At 40.4% G+C, this 18,337-nt stretch overlaps 1 protein-coding gene across 1 annotated transcript; it reads right to left on the reverse strand.

Moving 5' to 3' along the window:
- Positions 1-615: 615 nt before the first annotated feature.
- Positions 616-17,590, reverse strand: katnb1 (katanin p80 (WD repeat containing) subunit B 1). Its single transcript, XM_084066466.1, has 20 exons — positions 17,492-17,590; positions 15,814-15,917; positions 15,584-15,714; positions 13,968-14,085; positions 13,310-13,410; positions 12,356-12,397; positions 11,968-12,051; positions 10,670-10,785; positions 10,510-10,581; positions 10,217-10,367; positions 8,426-8,613; positions 7,962-8,116; positions 7,140-7,190; positions 6,281-6,345; positions 5,353-5,592; positions 4,643-4,786; positions 3,508-3,584; positions 2,630-2,704; positions 1,541-1,657; positions 616-1,123 (listed from the first exon to the last, which is right to left on the reverse strand). Exons 2-20 carry the CDS (start codon positions 15,872-15,874, stop codon positions 988-990), a joined length of 2,124 nt encoding a protein of 707 aa, XP_083922592.1. The 5' UTR covers positions 15,875-15,917; positions 17,492-17,590; the 3' UTR covers positions 616-987.
- Between the last annotated feature and the right edge of the window lie 747 nt (positions 17,591-18,337).

Here is an 18,337-nt window from a genome sequence, read left to right on the forward strand (position 1 = left end):
GCAACAGGGGTGGTGACTTGCTCTCTTGTGTCTCGCTGCTGGAGCAGCCCACCTGCCTAGGACACACTCCTCCGGAAGTCTCTGCACCCAGGCTAGCTATGTAATCAAATCAGACTGATGTCGGCACGTCTCTTCTTGACGTCTTAAATCTTGTTTGAAATGACCACCGATTATGTCATTGAAGGAAATCGATGATGTCATTAATATTTGAAATAAGGGAAAGAAATGATGTCAGAGTAAGGTTTCTGAACTAGCCCACCTCTGAGATGCAGCGCAACTTAAGTAGACAGAAAAGGTACCCACCTATATAATATCCTTTAACTTTTGGTATCCCAGTTTGTAGTAATTTAATGAGAACCAAAACAAAGGCTATGATTGTATTTCCATCACTGTTAGCTTGTAGATGTTTTAAATAGACTAGAAATCTACGAGGCCCCCTCATTGGCCTACTGACCTAATAATGTTTCTTTCCCTTATTTCAAATATTATAGGCAGGACAATGTAAGAACTTTGGGTAGGGAAGGGAGTGAATTCTCTCTTTTTTTTTCTCAGAGCACACTGCGGCCTGGCAGAGACAATACATAAATAAATAATACAAAAATGATCACCTTTATACTTAACAATGGTCTTTATTCAAGAAATTATATACAGTATATATATAAAAAAATCAGCAGTGGGGAAAAAAACAGTGTCATCAGAACAATAACATCCTATTGAGCACACACAGTGTAAGAGTCAAAGTGTACAAATCATTGAGTAGGCAGCTTGCTGGTGTGAAGGTCTCGTGTAATGATCCGGGAGCAGAGTTTGGATGGATTCATTGTATGGATTAATCTCACGTTCAGCCCTCATCCACCCTGATGTGTGTTTTAAATGATTGATCGCTCAGTTTAAGGAGTCAGGCACAACACGACATCGGGAATTTCTTCAGACCACCATCTCACAATTGGCTAGTCCATGACCAGCATCCCAAACTGGACTACTGCGTCAGTAGTCCAGCGGAGCCAGGAGAAGCTGGAGCTCTTTGAAGGTACTGCCGTGTCGCCCCACCTGGTCAGCCTTGTTCTTCACCACGTTACTGAGATTCTTAAGCTGCTTGTAGCAGGCCTTGCATTTCTCGAGCCTGAAAACAAAAAACAACAAACATGTTTTGATAATACATTTGTAATTTTCTGACTACTGGGTGTGTCTGAAAGTGATGCAATACACAATACATTAATAGGTTTAAGATATTAGATTATTATTAAGTCACAAAAACTAGTGTTGCACTCCAACTCTACAGGACTTGGTTGCACTGCTGGTCACACCCCAATCTGCTATTCCTCATTATTATAGATAGAATAGCCTATATTGAGCCTCCAAAGGTACTTGTGTTGTTTATCAAGCATCCAAACAAATAAGTCTTCCTTGCCAGCAACAATCAAATTACAATTCTACCATTGTTAAGGAAATGTCTACTCAAGGATCTATTCCTTTTATACCAGTTTTAGAGAGAGGAGGTACAGTGTGTTTAGATGAGTGCCAAACTGGAGATAATCACCGCTCTTCTCGTGTGATGTCCACTCCGACAGATGGTGGTGCTTTGAGTGTGTCTGAGATAAGGGGCCAGAAACGCTTCAAGATCAGCTTCAGAGACAGGTAACCTGTCTGGATGTAACTATAACAGAGACAAACATCAAAACGGGTTAGAACTAGAAAATGTGTTCCTTGGAGCACAGGTCTCTGCCAGTACTGTTCCTGATTAATCCTGTCTTACCTATTTATATTACATATTGTCACGTGTCACTTGACCAATGTTAGCTTGGCTGATGGAAGCTCATGATCTTTTGAAGTGACAAACCTATTTATAGGTTTCTATTTCGTCATGCGTCTCGCTAGCCAATCAAAGTACACCCTTTCAACATATTGTCACGTGTCACGTGAAGCTTGACCAATGTTAGCTTGGCGGACACACGGAAGGATGGAGACGAAAACATACTCTCCACCTCTGGCGGAGACAATGACCACCATTGGGCAGAGCAGTTCACCCCAACAGTATTGTTAATAAAAGTGCAAAATGTAGACAAAAAGTAGAGTAGCATTCAAATAAAATAAATGAATACAAAGTAAAACATTTTAAAATAATTTTGATTATGTGTAAAACTATTTTCCAACAGCCATTTTTGTGCCTTTGGCAGAAAACACTGTTATAGAGGCAGTCAGCTACACCTGCATCCCAAGTAAAACTTTGTATTGCATACTGAATACTAAGGTTAATGTTATTAACATGTCTGTATGTGGAGGCTTAGCTTAACCTCTCAGAGAGTACTTGCACTTGAAACAACTACCCCCTGGGGTCAAAGCTAACCTAAGCAAACAGCTGACCAACAAGGGTTTTATTTATTTATTTATACAGGAAACGGAACAGAAGCTGAACAGTCATTGTTGTTATTGCTGTCGGTTTGAAACAGTCTATGCCATTACAAAATGTACTTTTTACTGCATATGTTTTCAAACATATGTGACATAGATTTTCCTTTTGTTATGTGATGGGCTTGTTTTGTAGAGTATATTTATTTAACTGGGCAAGTGGGCATAGATACCGCTGCAGCAGATAACGACAATGGCATAACCCTCTGTCTTTGCTCACCTCTCGTATTTGCTGTGCAGTAGCTTTTCTATCTGCGGTAGGATGGAGGTACATAGGTCTAGTTTCCATAGTGCCCTAAGAGACAGAGAGAACACAGTAGTACAGTCTATAGGCAATACATCACTGAAGACACGTGTGTGTGTGTGTGTGTGTGTGTGTGTGTGTGTGTGTGTGTGTGTGTGTGTGTGTGTGTGTGTGTGTGTGTGTGTGTGTGTGTGTGTGTGTGTGTGTGTGTGCGTGCGTGTCCTGGGCATGACGTTAAACTACCCCGTTGTAACTACCATCGTCAATGTAGTAGGTGCAGTGGATTTATTTGCAATTTATGTGGACTACAGTATGTAGCTTGCATACAAGAAGGCACTTCTCACCGGTTGACTCTACCAACAGCCGACGCTACCTGACGGCCCCTCCCGTGAACAGCTACCGGGAGGAGAGGCAATAGACCCGGCGGCCTTCCAGCGGTATGTCCGTCCGCTGTCGGAATAGCAATGGGTGGACTTCCAGGCCCATGAGAACAACTACAGAGGGTGCTTTAACACCAAGCAGCAGTGCAAGACTAAGAACTTTCTTTCCTCTGGTGATCCAGCCTAGGACATAGATTACCCACGGACTGGTTGTTGGAGGGTTTCGAACAATTTGGGATGCCCAAAGACGAGGTAGAAAGACTGGCAAAGTATTGTGCTGTCAGAAAAGCACAGGGCGGAGCCGCCACTACTATGGAGTACTGAGTGACATGCGTGTTGTATCATGAGGACATATCCATGAGTTTGTGAATGTAACCTTTACTGCAACTAAAACATTTGTGTCCCTGTATGCTATCCCTGTATGTGGACATAAATAAATTGTTAAACTGTGTACCCTTGGTCATGACAACTCACGGTTTAAGGTTTAGAATGTTGAGAACGTCCACAATGATGCACATGTCATCAATGGCTACAGCGGTGTCCATAGCCACCTGAAAACAAACGTGGGCAAATATTAGCAACAACTAACTTAACATAGAATGAAGCTCAAACTTCTTTATTCATCTTTATTGAAAACAATAGAATCCAAAGTTACAAAAAGGACAAGCATGAGCAACCACTTTACAGCAGCTTAACATCCTCAACAACTATGAACAATAACTGGTTGATGAACGCAAAAACTAAGTGTGTGTGTGTGTGGGCACGCTATGCAAGAGGCAGGTGCTATAATCAAGGTTCAAGGTACTTTAATCCAGTGGTTCTCAAACATTTTCCTGTCAAGGACCCCTACATTGATAGGTAGTTGGCCGCAGACCCCTATCTGAAAATGTTTTGTAGAGACCCCTTAGGGGAGGTTTTTGTGTTAAAATCTTTCAAAATTATTTCAAATTTCCAGAAAAATGTTCACATTTTTTCAAAAATAGCTGATCTACAACCTAACAACGTGTCACGATGCAACTATTTTTGAATAGCTTAAAGGTAGGGTAAGTGATTTTTTTTTTTTTGTTAAAAAGGTTAATGTACTATCTTGTGATAGTAATCATTGCTACAGAGCGTTTGTTTGGTCACAGGGGTCTCTCCAGCTCTTTAGTAAACAATATAGTACATGTTCAGGTAGGTGACACATTTTAAGCCAATCAGAGAGAGCACTGAAAATGCATTTTCTGTTTAATAAAGAGCTGGAGAGACATGGGAGACTCCTTATATGGACAGGACACTCTATAGTAACAAGCACTATCAGAACATAGACCCATTTTGCAATTATTTGAACAATTGCATATCACTTACCCTACGTTTAATTTTGCATTGAGAACCACTGCTTCAATCAATGTGGTCTAATGTTCCTTACGTTATATGTAATGTTGTCTAATGTTCCTCATGTTATAATGTTGCTTAATAATGTTCTTAATGTATATTACGTAATGTTTATTCATTCATTATTTCCCTGAGCATTTTGGATATATAACACATTGTTCATGTTCATTACAGGAACTGCATAATGTAACTATCTCTAGTTAACTGCGGTGGCTGCTGGTAGAACGGTATTTACCTTCACATCTCCGCTGGCCCACGCAGCTCTCACCGTCTCCAAGTTCTTGATTCTGTTGGCCAACATCACGCGCATGGTCTCGTGACCTTTACTCATCTGAGACAGGACCTCGTCATCGTTCAGGGCAGTGGGGCTACGTGAGGACTGGAGGGACAGAGAGAGAGAGACCACTTCATTAAGACCTGAAGCCGATTCTACAAATGTTTTCTAAGTCCCAACAGTTTTCTGAAAAAACGTATGTTTCTACATCAGAGGTGCTCAAACTTTTTCATGTCAAGGACCCCCAAAATGACATGTATTTGGCCGAGGACCCCCATCTCAAAATAGTTTGTTCCAGGAACCCCCAGAAGCAAAGATTTGAGTTAAAAATGTTCGCTTTGACAAACCGGTGTGGAATGCTTTGGCAAAACGGTTGGCAGTTATGTAGTCATAGTAATTGGGCTGCACATACCAGATCAATAGATAATTAAATTATCTAAACAAACATTTTTTTTTTTTTTTTTTTATTGATCTCTCTTCCTTCTTGCCCCCCCTTCTTCTTCTTCTTCTTCTTCCCTTTCTCTTATGGAATTAACAAAAACAATGGAGCTTGCAGAAAAAAAAGAATCATCCACTATTTTACACCTGCAAACCTGTGATGTGACAATGAAGTTGATTCTGATCGATGGTACGGCCATTTAACAGTACATGTTAATATACTCATTACTCACTGGTAAGAAATCAGCCACGTTGAGCCCTATGGGCTTGTTCCTGGCAGAGGGGATGACATTAGGTGGTGCTTTGGGCTTGGCAAGGGACGCCTGGGGTTCCGAGCGAGGAGCAGGAAGGACCGAGACTGGGGGAGGAGGTCTTGCTGTGGGGATGGGACGCGGTGCTGAGGCGACCACCGTGGGTTCAACCCGTTGGACAGGAGTGGACGACGCCATTGGGATGTCCCTCAACTGGCCAGGCTGTGGAGAGATGCATTGTTGTAGTGGGGTCTGGTTGGGTGAGCGGCAGGCTTTACATAGAATGACTCACACTGAGGCTGAATGATTGGGTGCCTTTAAAAACCAGTCAATCAGTCAAGTCATGTGACTTTTGTCTGTTTTACAGTGAGACTGGGGTCAGGATATGCAGCCAAATTCACAAGAAATGTTCTATTGGATGAGAACAAAACGGATATGTTTATACACTGAGTGGCTTCTGATTTTGCCTTTTCTAAGACCCTTGTCACATATATATACATTTTTTTGTATAGGCAATAGTGCACAACCAGATATTCCCAAAACATCTCTATATAGCAGGGGTGTAACAGTTAAAGAAACACATAGTTTGCCATGTACCTTGGCTTGTGGGTCAGAAAAAAAGGTAATAAGCCAACTTGATTGATGTCTTTATAGTATTAGCATTTGACATATGATATCAGGTATATCATACCGGCTTTACTGGGAGTGACTGGTTTATAAGATATGGGAATGTTGTGCAAAGTGTCACGTTTCTAGGAGAGAGAGAGATAAGAACATAGTACAGTACTTTGGTATTTGTTTGGTTGGGACTAACTGCAGGACAAGGCATGTACTCAATGGGAGTGTGGATACATGTACCATTACAACCACACTATATTCTAAATAAATATAAGTGTACTAATACACCCACCTGCTGTTTGTCAGGCATTGGTGTCATAACATCTGTCACTTGGCTGGATCTCACCACAAACCTATCTGTTAAGAGAAGAAAAACAAAAAGATGTAGAGAATGATGCAACCATCTTAAACGTAGGATGAAGCAGTACTGCAAAAACAATGTTTCGTCTCACTTATCACATTTTTTGTTTAGTTTATTAGGAGCCCGTTTTTAAATCCTATGCCTTCCTGCTACATATGGCGGCTAGAAATAATAAAGCTCTCTCCAGATAGAAAATTGTCAAACTTGTATAAATGGAAGCTTGTCTATACTCCTCTATGTGCTGTTTGTCTGGTAAAAGAGGATACAGAACGTATGTTTGTTTCATGTCAATGCCTGAGTAACTTTTGGGACCAAGTTTCTGCTCTCAGTTTAACCCATTGAGGCCTGAGGTTCCGAACGGTTTTCTGAAAAACGTATGTTTCTATATCAGTGGTACTCAAACTGTCAAGGACCCCCAAAATTATATGTATTTGGCCGCCGACCGCCATCTCAAAATATGTTGTTCCTGGGACCCCCAGAAGCAAATATTTGAGTAAAAAATGTTCGCTTTAAAACAATATATAATTCAAGATTTGCACACATTTTCACGATTTAAAAAAAATAGCAGATCTACAAGCTCGTAGCGCGGCACTCTTTGAATAGCCAAAGTGTAAAATAATGCTTTTTAGCTCAAATCAAAAAGTGACACACATGCGTTCCAGGAATTAAAGGGTTAAACATTATCTCAAAGATGTACTTCTGGATTATTCAAAGTGAATCGATAGTTGCAGCATCTAAATGAAGGAGCTTGTCTCCTATTGCAGATGAGACAGAGCTTTGGTTCACTTACCTTCCTCCAGCGGAGCAGGGAAAGGCTCACTGAACTTTGGAGGGGTGCGAGCTGACAGGAAGAGGAGAGGGATTCAGTAACCAAGTCAACACTATATAGTACCACATGCTGGAGTGTTCATTTAACTCCAAGAGTGTAAAGTTGACCCATAAGCATTTTTAAACCCTTGGGCCTCTAGTTTCAGGGAGATAATGCAATTGCTGACACATCAGAAATACCACATCCACTGTGACGTTTTGGCTCACAATACTTCTGAATCATGAAATCATGAAAACAAGGTTCATCAACAAAATGTTGATCTTTCTTTATCTTTTTGTATCACTCTGGTGTACTCTGTACGAGGTTACAATGAAAAGATTACATAAAACAATGCACGTCAATGCCATATCTTATCTTATATGATATGCACCACTCCATAGGTCACTGATAAAAGACATTGCATTCACATTCCATTCATTATATATGAACTCACGGCAGACTGTTTCACTGTTACATTAAAAACATAAAACATTTGAGTACATACGGATGGAGGAATGCAGATGTTCTCAAATGGCAAATATTAATTACTATTAATTGGAGTTAAATTAATTTGTCTCAAAACCATTAACATATGGCATATGACTTGGCGGGCCGGATTGAGATGGTCAAAGGGCCGGGTCCGGCCCCCGGGCTGTATGTTGCCCATGTGTGTGTGTTAGTGTCTGCATGAAACATTGTTCTGGATTGTTATTGGCCAATTGCTGCAGATTACCACCCTCAAACTAGGCCTGGGAGTTAACTTAACACTGAGGATATTGCAGTTTACACATTGAGCAGACATACAGATGGCTGACTTGGGCGAGAAGATTTCCTTGTAATCCTCTGCATTGCGAATCTCAGCGGTGGACTCCTTCTCCTTCTCTTCCTTTTCGTCCTCGCTGCTGGGGCTGCGGTGCTCGCCTTCTGGGCTCCATCGCTCCTGTCGCGCCTTCACCCTGCTGATGGCACAGAGGTAGCCAGCAACTCATTTAGTATTCCAGCTGCACAGTTTGACTTTAAGGTCATCATATGTATGGAACAAACACTGATGGTGTCTTTATTGTAACAACTTGAAATGTTCTCAATTAACTCATTCACTCAATCAAAAGCGGCAGTGAGGGCCTTTGGAAAAAAAAAGTTGTTAAAGTCGTCCTTGGCAGTGAATGAGGAATGATACAAGGACAATCACGATCCCTATGCCTACTTTTCAGTGGAAACCTACAATCCGCTTAATTTACATAAGGCTTTCTACTTGGGTGTTTTATTACCTCTGACTGCTGCATGTGGTGGTGGGTCTCTCATAGCTGCGCCTTAGTGTGGATGCTTTGGCGGGGGGCTCTGTGATTGGCTGGTTGTCCTGGACATGGCGTTGGATCTCAGAGCTGCCAGATTTCTTTACTCTGGTCAGGTCAACCACGTAGGACGACACGCTGGTAAGCTGGTGAGACACGCCGATCTGAGAGGAATCACGGTCAGTTTATTTGGAAAATCTATCTAGCATCAGACATATGCAACTCAAGATACAGTATGTCTGGAGTCAGTGAAAAAATGTGCGCCCCATATTTTATGTCAGTTATTTTACATTTACTAGTTCAGCTTTGTAGTTGGCAGTTGAGTTGTCCCCACTATTGAGAGTAGCTGCTACTTTATCCCATAGACATCCTGGAATTGAACTAAACTAGGCTAAGCTCGTTATTTAACAAACTACTTTCACTGCACGTCGTAGATGGATAAAAAAAGGCATTCAAGAGTCTGTCAGTAAAGAATATACGGTAAATAGTCAAATTCCCTTTAGTCTTTCAAGGCGGAAACATTGGCTCCCACAATTTCCAAATGCTTCTGCATACCAGTGTGTAATGCATGATGACACTGACAATTGGTAGTAAATAAGGTGGATATAAGGTAATTTCTGCATTTCCGTATCCCCTGTGCAGTCACTTAAGTAACTCCTTGTGAAAAACAAACTTGTAGCTCAGCTAAACTAGAAAAGGGCGCTCCTCTGAGCACAGGTCTTTGCCAGGCTGGGTGGCCTATCGAGGGTTGTGTCAGCAGGATGCGAGGAACTGCAGGGGGAAAATAGTGCTTCTATGACAATATCAGCTACCTAGAAAGTAGGTAGCTGATATATTGCACTTTTACCTTAGCGCTAGGTATACTCTTGGTTGCTTGTTTTTTGCAGGAAATGCACTTAAGACTTCTGGTGATTAGTAGTTTTCGTTCCCTACCTATGTTGAATACACTTATTGTAAGTCGCTTTGGATAAAAGCGTCTGCTAAATGACTGTAATGTAATGTAATGTAATGTATGACATGGTTCAACTTTTCTCATCTGTAGTGCCCCCTATGGGCAGAAGAGAAAGCACTTCTGGAGGTGCGCTCTACAGAGGCCCCTCAAGATGTGATTCCAATTTGGGGTAGATGGTGGATGTGGGATTCATGATATATGGCGTTTCCTTTTTTTTAAAGAAACTGGCCCCACCCACAAATTTATGAAGGCAATTACAGACAAACGGTATGAAGTATCAAAACCCTGTTTGACAGTCATTGTCACATGGCTCACAAGATCATTCTGTTTCTGCAACAATCGGTGACATTTGTAGCATTTGTGGTGAATCTGAAATAGTCTTGGCTGTGAGTTGTTTAGAGGCCCTTCAATGTGCGATTTTTGGTAATTTGGTAGAGAGCAGATTCTGCGTCCATGATTTTTGCCTATTCTTTGTACAATAGCCCCCTCCCGCAAAATGTGGATGGCAATCATAGCTAATTGGAATAGAATATGAAAAGTCTGAATGATATATGCTCATCACATGAATCTGTAGGAGTAGTAGCAAAGAAAATGCAAAACAGCAAATCATTGTCTTCACCTCCCGGCCTGTCAAAGACAACTATCTCACAAGATAATCTAAAATACATTTTGTGAACACTGTATTGTGATTGGTCGAATCCCTTCCAGTCTGATCTTTCAGCCTGTAACGGTGTTCAAATTTTAACGGGCTGAATCACAGACTAAATTCCCTTTAACAACAGTGTGTTTTTAGGACTGGGGATGATCCTACATACCAGCTGGTTGTTGCAGATGGACAAGTCGGCCACCTTGCCCCAGCCCACTGGCACCACGTCAAAGCAGCAGTCTGGCTCCCAACCGTAGACATGCAGCGAGTCCACACTCCCACTGTACACGCAGCTACCATCTGGGTTGAACGCAACACACCTGCAAGTACAGAGACAGAGGATAAATAACATTGGAGGGATGGTCCAACCGAACACACGTCCAAATCATTATAATAATACAAAAAGCTGTTTCATATATATCAGGATAACACTTAAGTCACACTGATTGGCACCATACACACCTGACAGGCCCCGTCTCTCCCTCTGAAGAGCCGATCATGTTGAATTTCTCTAAGTCCCACATTTTGATTGTCCTGTAATACACAAACACAACAGTAATAATTTTAAAAACTGTATGGGGAAACTATGGCCTTAAAATACAGATGTGGGTGTCTGCTGTACTTGTCTGAGCTGCCTGATGCCAGCAGATATTCTGTAGGGTGGAACTGAACAATGTTGACAGGTCCGCTGTGAGCTGTGAACTCTGTGATCACCTTCCCCGCAGTTAGGTCCCAAAGCTAAGAGACATTGTGAAAAATAGAAGACATTGGTGATGTTGACAAACAAATAAATGCCTTTGTACTGTGTAATTTAAGATACAAATACAAGTTTGGTTGGCTATCTGCTTCTAAGTTGCAACTAGCTCCATTGACAGTCTATTCACAAAACCAAAAAGTCCTATCTGATTGTATTAACACATTGCCTGCCAGAGTTTTTTCAGAAAAGTCTGTAGCCTCTGCCAGGGTTTTGCCATGATTTTGGTACCTGTTCGCGTAGCCACAGATTTTTTTCCTCCAGTATGATTGATCCCCAGATGGTTTCTAATCACAGATGAGATTCAGGTGTGGTTTCACAAATGTCAACGAGGTCATTTTGACCTCGTTGACATGTTTGGTTGATGTTTCAATATAGCTCAAAAGCAGTAGTTTTAAACCAAAAAACAAAGTGAATTGTTTGTCCGTTTGAATTTTAACATTGAAGTGAATGGAGCAGCAAATCTTCGAACATTTTCAGCTCCTAATCTGTTCATCATTCGACAAGGGTTGAAATTATAAAAAAATGCAAAAAATAAATATATATATATATATATATATACGTCTTTGGCGGACAACAGCTGATAATTAAAAGACGTATATATACGTCTTTGGCAGCTAATGTGAACAACTTAAACTCACCAATATTGCAGCTGGATGGAAAGCTTGGGTTATCCCCTTTGTCTGTGTCAAGTCTTTGTTTGAAAAACAAATCCATTGTTCATGTTATGAGCAACTTTCTGTTAATAAACTCTGTGCAGTCATAATTTGTTCTCTGTGTTCGAGTTTGAAAGCACTAATTTTAAATCACTCCACGTCGATGTTGAGTGGTTACATCGAGCGTTTCCAAACTTGAACACATGCTTATAACATGGCAACGGTGGATTTTTTTAAACAAAGTCTTGCCAAAGACAAAGAGGATAACCCAAGATGTCCGTACAGTTGCAATATTGGTGAGTGTTGTTGTCATTTAATACAATTAGATAGGACTTTTCTGTTTCGTTTAGACATAATGCTGACCTCATTATGTCCAAACCCCTAACTGTAGTGGGCCATGTAGAGTTGATTGTAATAAATTAATTCACTGTTAACTAATTAAATTATTATTAATAATAACAATCATCATCATTGATAATAATAATAGTCTTTGGTGTATAGGTGTGGTACCTTAATGGTGCTGTCATCACTAGCAGATGCCAACCATTTTCCATCTGGGCTGAAAGCCACGCATCTCACAGCCTGGGTGTGACCCTGTAGAAAAAACAACAACAAAAACACATTAACCCATTAAACTTGTTTCTGGCTTTTCACCTTATCCTCCATGACTGTGTATGCGCCTGTGTAGCAAAAGCTGCTGTGATTTACCCAATGGAAGTGAAAAGGTCAGCTCATCCATCACATGGGTACTGTTCATCTAAAGTCAAATTCATTTGTGTGTGGGGGTATCTTTCTATTATTTATTAATGCTTTTATTTTCTTCTTTCCTTTTTTCTCTCTTTGGATGGGCCTAGGGGGGTGGGAACTGCACGCACGCACGCACACACACACAGCTTACCTTATACCTATACACACATCCTTTCCGCCGTAAATCCCATAGCTGAAAAAAAAAGAACAAAATAGAGTCAATTTTACGATTCTCCTGATTGTTTTCAAAGTTCTTAATGGGTTGGCCCCCCCTACAAACATTGCTGACCTTTTAACCCCTCCTCCTACCTCTAGGTCCCACAGGACCTTTTCTGGGGCTGAATGTTACCGCGGGCACCATATTATGGAGGGGAAATCATAATGGGAATGCGCAACAGCTTGGAACTTGCCTCAAGTTATATTTTATGCAACTCCATTCAGCGAAGACCCGGGGAGGAGGCGCTGTGATTGGCCAGTAGTCGTGATAGACAGTTAGTGTTTGTCTGGGTTCTGTTTTTATTGCTTTTTATGTGTGCCTTTGAGCTGTATGAATTGGACTTTTTGGGGTTTATGTTTAATTCTATTTATTTATTATTGTTATCATTATTATTTCTTTCTTTATTTTTGTATATATTTATTACAGTGCAAAACATTGCACTGTTTTGACATGCTTGGTTTAAATTCTTCTTATAACAGAACATGATTGCTTTTATTATACAGATTTTGCAAAGAAGCCATGGGAAATTATTTTATTTTTCAAAACGATTGATATTTTATATTAATATGAATCCGATGGGAACATTTTTACCCATCTTACAACAATGGATGAACAAGAGCGTAAACATTCTCAACAGCCTTAAATGTTCACCCATATTTAAAATGAAATTCTAATTCCTGCCAGAGAACAATATTCATTCACTTTACTATGAAAGTAATATTTCTATGGCTCTAACTCTGACACACACACACACACACACACACACACACACACACACACACACACACACACACACACACACACACACACACACACACACACACACACACACACACACACACACACACACACACACACACACACACACACACACACACACACACACACCTTGATATCTGTGGCCATGGACCCTGAAGCCAAGTAATCCCCAAAGGGATGGAAATCCAGGCTGGAAATGTTGGCCTTGTGTCCCGCCAGAGTCCGTAAGACTGAAGAGAATAAGAACAAAGAAAGCCAAACCACTGTGAAACGTGTTCTACTGGTTTTCTATCATACCAGTATGCCTTGTACTGCTCGTTTTCAAATCTACAAGGACCCACAGCACCCACAGCTTGTTTTCTATCCTACCAGGACCCTTCACCCTTGTACTGCTGTTTTTTTAATCCTACCAGGACCCCTAATACTGCTGGTTTATCCTACCAGCACCCTAGTACTACTGGTTCTCCATCCTACCAGGACCCACAGTACTTCTGTTTTTTTTATCCTACCAAGACCCTAGTACTGCTGCTTTTCTATCCTAACAGGACCAAAGTACTGCTGCTTTTCTGTCTTACCAGGACCCTAGTATTTCTTGTTTTCTGTCATACCAGGGCCCCTATTAATGCTGATTTTCCTCTCCCCAAGTACTGCTGGTTTTCTACCCAAACAGGACTACTAGTACCACTGCCTTTCTATTTTAACAGTCTTCTATCATACCAGAGACACACATATTAACATACATGCAGATACACACCCACACAAGCACAAATAATGAATTCAGTCTCACTCTTAGCAGCCTCCAAGTCCCAGACACGCAGGGATCCTGACTGTGAACCTGCCACGACCTGCTCCTCCGAACCTTTGAACTGTACACACTCCACTGGGTTACTGTGACCTGTCAAACTCTGAGAAGGATTTCCAGAAGAAGAAAAAAAGAAGTGATGGAACTGCAAACCAATCAGAATTATTTTATGAGCATTTTTATTCTGATTCATTAAACATTCTATTTCCATTGTCCTTTCAGCCATATAAGCAATGTCAAGCAATTTCTCTAAATCTTCCAGTTTATGTCCCTTCCTTGTATGATATGGAAACGTGGCACGGATTTACGGAATACCACTAGCATTCCAATTTTCTGCATGCAAAACATTCACACCTGCAGTGCTTGATGATGCAGTCATTTAGCCATGTATGTGTACTAAATACCACAACAACCCAATCAAATGATATACTGAGCAATATACTGACTTCTCCAATGTACCGTATATATCTTATCTTTATCAAGAATACAAACAGGGTCAAACAGGGTTGTGAGATTCCACACTAATTGCCTGTAATTGTAAACTGTTTAGACAAATACGTCTTTAAACAAGACTTAGCTATATTTAGCATATTATTATTATCATTATTGCGATTGTCATTATTATTATTAGTCTCCCTTTTGCTCCGGTAAACTGTTTCTGAAATATTAGATCGACTGTACATGAAATAGTTTTGAAATAGGTTTATGACGATAGCCTCCAGTTTTCGTTTGGGGATTTCCACCGTGGCCAGTGGCCACCATTGTTCAAGACACCTGCAACCAGATCTGGGAGCATATGATAGTGCTATGACGCCGGTGCCCACGGAGGAGAAATTGAGGAACACTGCCCACAAGTTCCCTCCCACGTTCACAAATTACAAAGCCATATTCTCCATAGTCCTGGCCCTTGTGAATGCAGACTATAGGTTTCTTGTTGTTAAAGTGGGTGCATGTATTGTACAGTATGGCAGCAACAGTCTGAGGATTTTAACCAAAACTGCACTTGATCCCCAAAATGTCCCTGTCTTTTTAGCTGACGAGGAACTTCCTCTGAAAACTCTCGTCAAGTCAATACACTCATACAATTCTAAACCAGTGAAGGTACTGGTCTGGCCTGCTTATTCACATCCCCTTGACCTCTGCTTTATGTTATGGCAACTCTCTCTCAACAAAAAGATCATTAATCATTTTGAGTCGACATGAAATAAGAATATGTTATTGCTTGTTGGCTGACAACTAAGCAAGGATTGACAGATACAATGAAATCCAGCAAAATGTGATAATGAGACACTAATTTCATGAGATACAGTGTGATAGAAATGATCATCTACCGGCATCTTTCGGGTCAAGAATCTGGCATGTATAAGCTTAAGTATTTTATTGGTTAAACATGGCTGTGGAATTTACATACAGAATTCCACAGCAACTGAGGTGGGTCTGAATTTCAGTGCCTGGGTAACATAAAGCATAGTGCCTAGGCGAAAGGTATTTTAATCCATGTTATTAAGACACTTGATTTCTTTTAAATAGATTGTATAGGTAAGTTGAATAATTGTCTGAACGAGATTTACAATAACAATACTGATTGAACCATGTCATACCATAACACAGTTGGGTTTGCTGACAGAGTAGATGTTGACTCTACCATCCTCCCCGCCAGTAGCCAGCAGGCGGCCTGATCTTTTCCCCAGAACCAGAGAGGACACGTTGCCGGAATGGGCCACAAACTCCTCTGCAAACAAATTGAAACAAAAAACACAATAAACATATTTTATCTCATAGAGCCTCTACTGCACAACCATACTGGAATAGATCATGGATGATAACTTACGCAATCGCCAAGACATTTTGGTGGTGGTGGTGGTGGTGGTGGTGGCAGCAGCTGCAGCCATGATGGTGACACTCTGGAGGCTGCTATTCCTTTGTTTTCATCATCTATAGGACAAACATTAGCTCATCATCGATAAGGCAGCAGGAGACTATGAGCATAATCCAGGTTAAGTCACAGACTTAAACATGACATAGAGACAAACACCACATTCCCATTACATACTCTGGTGCAGGGCATATTATTTAGCTAAAACTCTTTTACTGCGTGAAAGAAACGTTAGCATGTTTTGCATGAATCATCACTGTCTGGTGGTCTATCAGAGAAATAACACAATTTAGTGATGATCTAATGAGTAATAAGGTCTTGCACCCTGCTCTGTGTGTACAGTACACTAGCAGGTGTCATGTGGAGTGAACTTTAATTTAATTCCCTTCTCTGAAATCACCCTAGCCATTGCTATAGTGGTGCATTCTTAAAACATTGAGCTAATGAAGTTAAAAGTTGCATATCTTCAGAAATTCTACATCTCCATAATTACAAAAAAAGACAACAACAGTGTCATTCTTCCCCAAAAAATCAACCCAGGTCTGGAGCAGTGGTTACCAAACCTGGTCATTACTACTGCTGGTTTTCCATCCTACATGGGGCCCTAGAACTGCTGGTCATAATTTTACAAGTACCCTTTTATTTGTATATTCTAACAGAACCCCTTGTGCTGCTGGTGTTGTATCCTAGGAGGAGGACTCAAGTAATTATGTTGTTGCATTAACACTATAATCCAGCAGTACTAAAGGTCAAAGGAGGCTGGGTACCACTGATTAAGAAAGGAGGGGCAGCCATAGCTGAATGGTTAGTGAGCCTGCCTAGGGAGCCAGAGGCCCTGGTTGCCCCAGGTTCGATTCAAGGCCAGGTCAACATATGTGTTGATGAAATGAAATTTGTCCCTGAGCAAGACTCTTAACCCCTAATTGCTCACAGGTTCTCATTGGAAACAAGACGGCAAGGACTTTCATGAACGACCTGTTAAAAGGAATTATCCTTTATCTGAGTGCTTCTTAAATAGCTGCCATTGAGAAGAGACGTAAACAAACACAAAACTTTAGTTACTGTACTACAGTAGTTACTTGGCAGATTTTGATTATTATTACAAAATATACATTAACAACTTCAGCTCTATATACATTTGGGCCATTTGAAAATAGCAGATCTACAAGCTCACATTGCGTCACCATGCAACACATTGTGAGCTTGCAGATCTGCTAATTTAAAAAAAATATATACATATTATACATTTGAAAACTGGTTAAATGGGACATTCTGCATAATGGAGACTTTGATTACTTTCTACTTTTGGTACTTCAAATACATTTTGATACCAATACCTTTTGTACTTGTACTCAAGTAAATTTTGAATTCCAGACTAACTTTTACTTGTAACAGAGTATTTCTACATTGCAGTATTGATGCTTTTACTTAAGTAAAAAATGTGAGTACTTCTTCCACCACTGACTGTCTGTAACAACAACAATTATGAATCACATTAGGGTGTAAACCAGTCTAGCCTGAATGTTAGCTGGAACGTACAGTTAGCAAACATTAACAACATGATATCTATTTAACATGAATGCCCGCTACTGTCAGAAAAAAGTATTACTAATACGTTACAAAGTGTCCGTACCTGCATTGTTGATGCATTAGTAACGTGTGGAACAGAACAGTAAACAGATTATTATTGGTGCTGTCTGTCTGTCACTCGACACAACACCGCTGTCAAGCAAGCAGTGATGCCAGGTTTTGTGAGAGAAATAAGCAACCAGGTCTAAGGAAAACAAGCCCAAAAGAAGCAACTATTAGGCTGCATGGGCTCTTATAACCTATAAACCTATAATATGCATCGGCTTTTTGAAAATATTTTTAAAAAACTCTTGCAATAAAATGTGGAATATTTTGAATGTTTTTGAAACATTCTAACAACACAAATGCTCCCTGTACGTGGCACAATTAATCAATTAATCAATTAATGGCCCTTGTCCAAGTCCTAACCTACCCCATGTCCTAACCTAACCTACCCCCTACCCCCCTCCCCCCCTCTCTCTTTTTTCTTTTGTACATATTTTTCACTCTTCATACCAGTAACCTGTAACTGATTGTATGACATTCTGTATAGTAGTGTGTATATCTGTCTGTCTCTTATATGTCATCATGATTTGTGTACATGGGGATCTCATCTTAAACAAGGTAAGTGCTTAACTGAGCTATCCAGTTTAGTAGACCTTGTATTGCGAATTTGTACTTCCATGTACTGTTATGTACTGTCATGTACTGTTCTCATGTCAAATAAAGTACATCAATCAATCAATCAAAACAAAACATTTTCATGAAAATATTTGAGAACCACTGGTTTAAATAATAATTAAAAACAATTGGAAGCAAGCCTAAATAAGCAAGTACACTTTAGAAACAAGCCCAAAAAACTGCAACCCGCAACTACCAATTTTACAAGCAACTTAACAGAAAGTCAGAA

The sequence above is a fragment of the Gymnoscopelus microlampas genome (assembly GCF_963454915.1).
Source record: "Gymnoscopelus microlampas genome assembly, chromosome: 1".
Lineage (NCBI taxonomy): Eukaryota > Metazoa > Chordata > Actinopteri > Myctophiformes > Myctophidae > Gymnoscopelus > Gymnoscopelus microlampas.

Coding starts and splice junctions, on each gene's coding strand:
- katnb1 (XM_084066466.1), bottom strand. CDS start 15,874: ATGGCTGCAGCTGCTGCCACCACCACCACCACCACCACCACCAAAATG. Junction 12,398..13,309: donor CCATGGCCACAGATATCAAG/GTGTGTGTGTGT, acceptor TTTTTTTTTCAG/CTATGGGATTTACGGCGGAA. Junction 1,124..1,540: donor GACATCACACGAGAAGAGCG/GTGATTATCTCC, acceptor TTTTGTTTTCAG/GCTCGAGAAATGCAAGGCCT.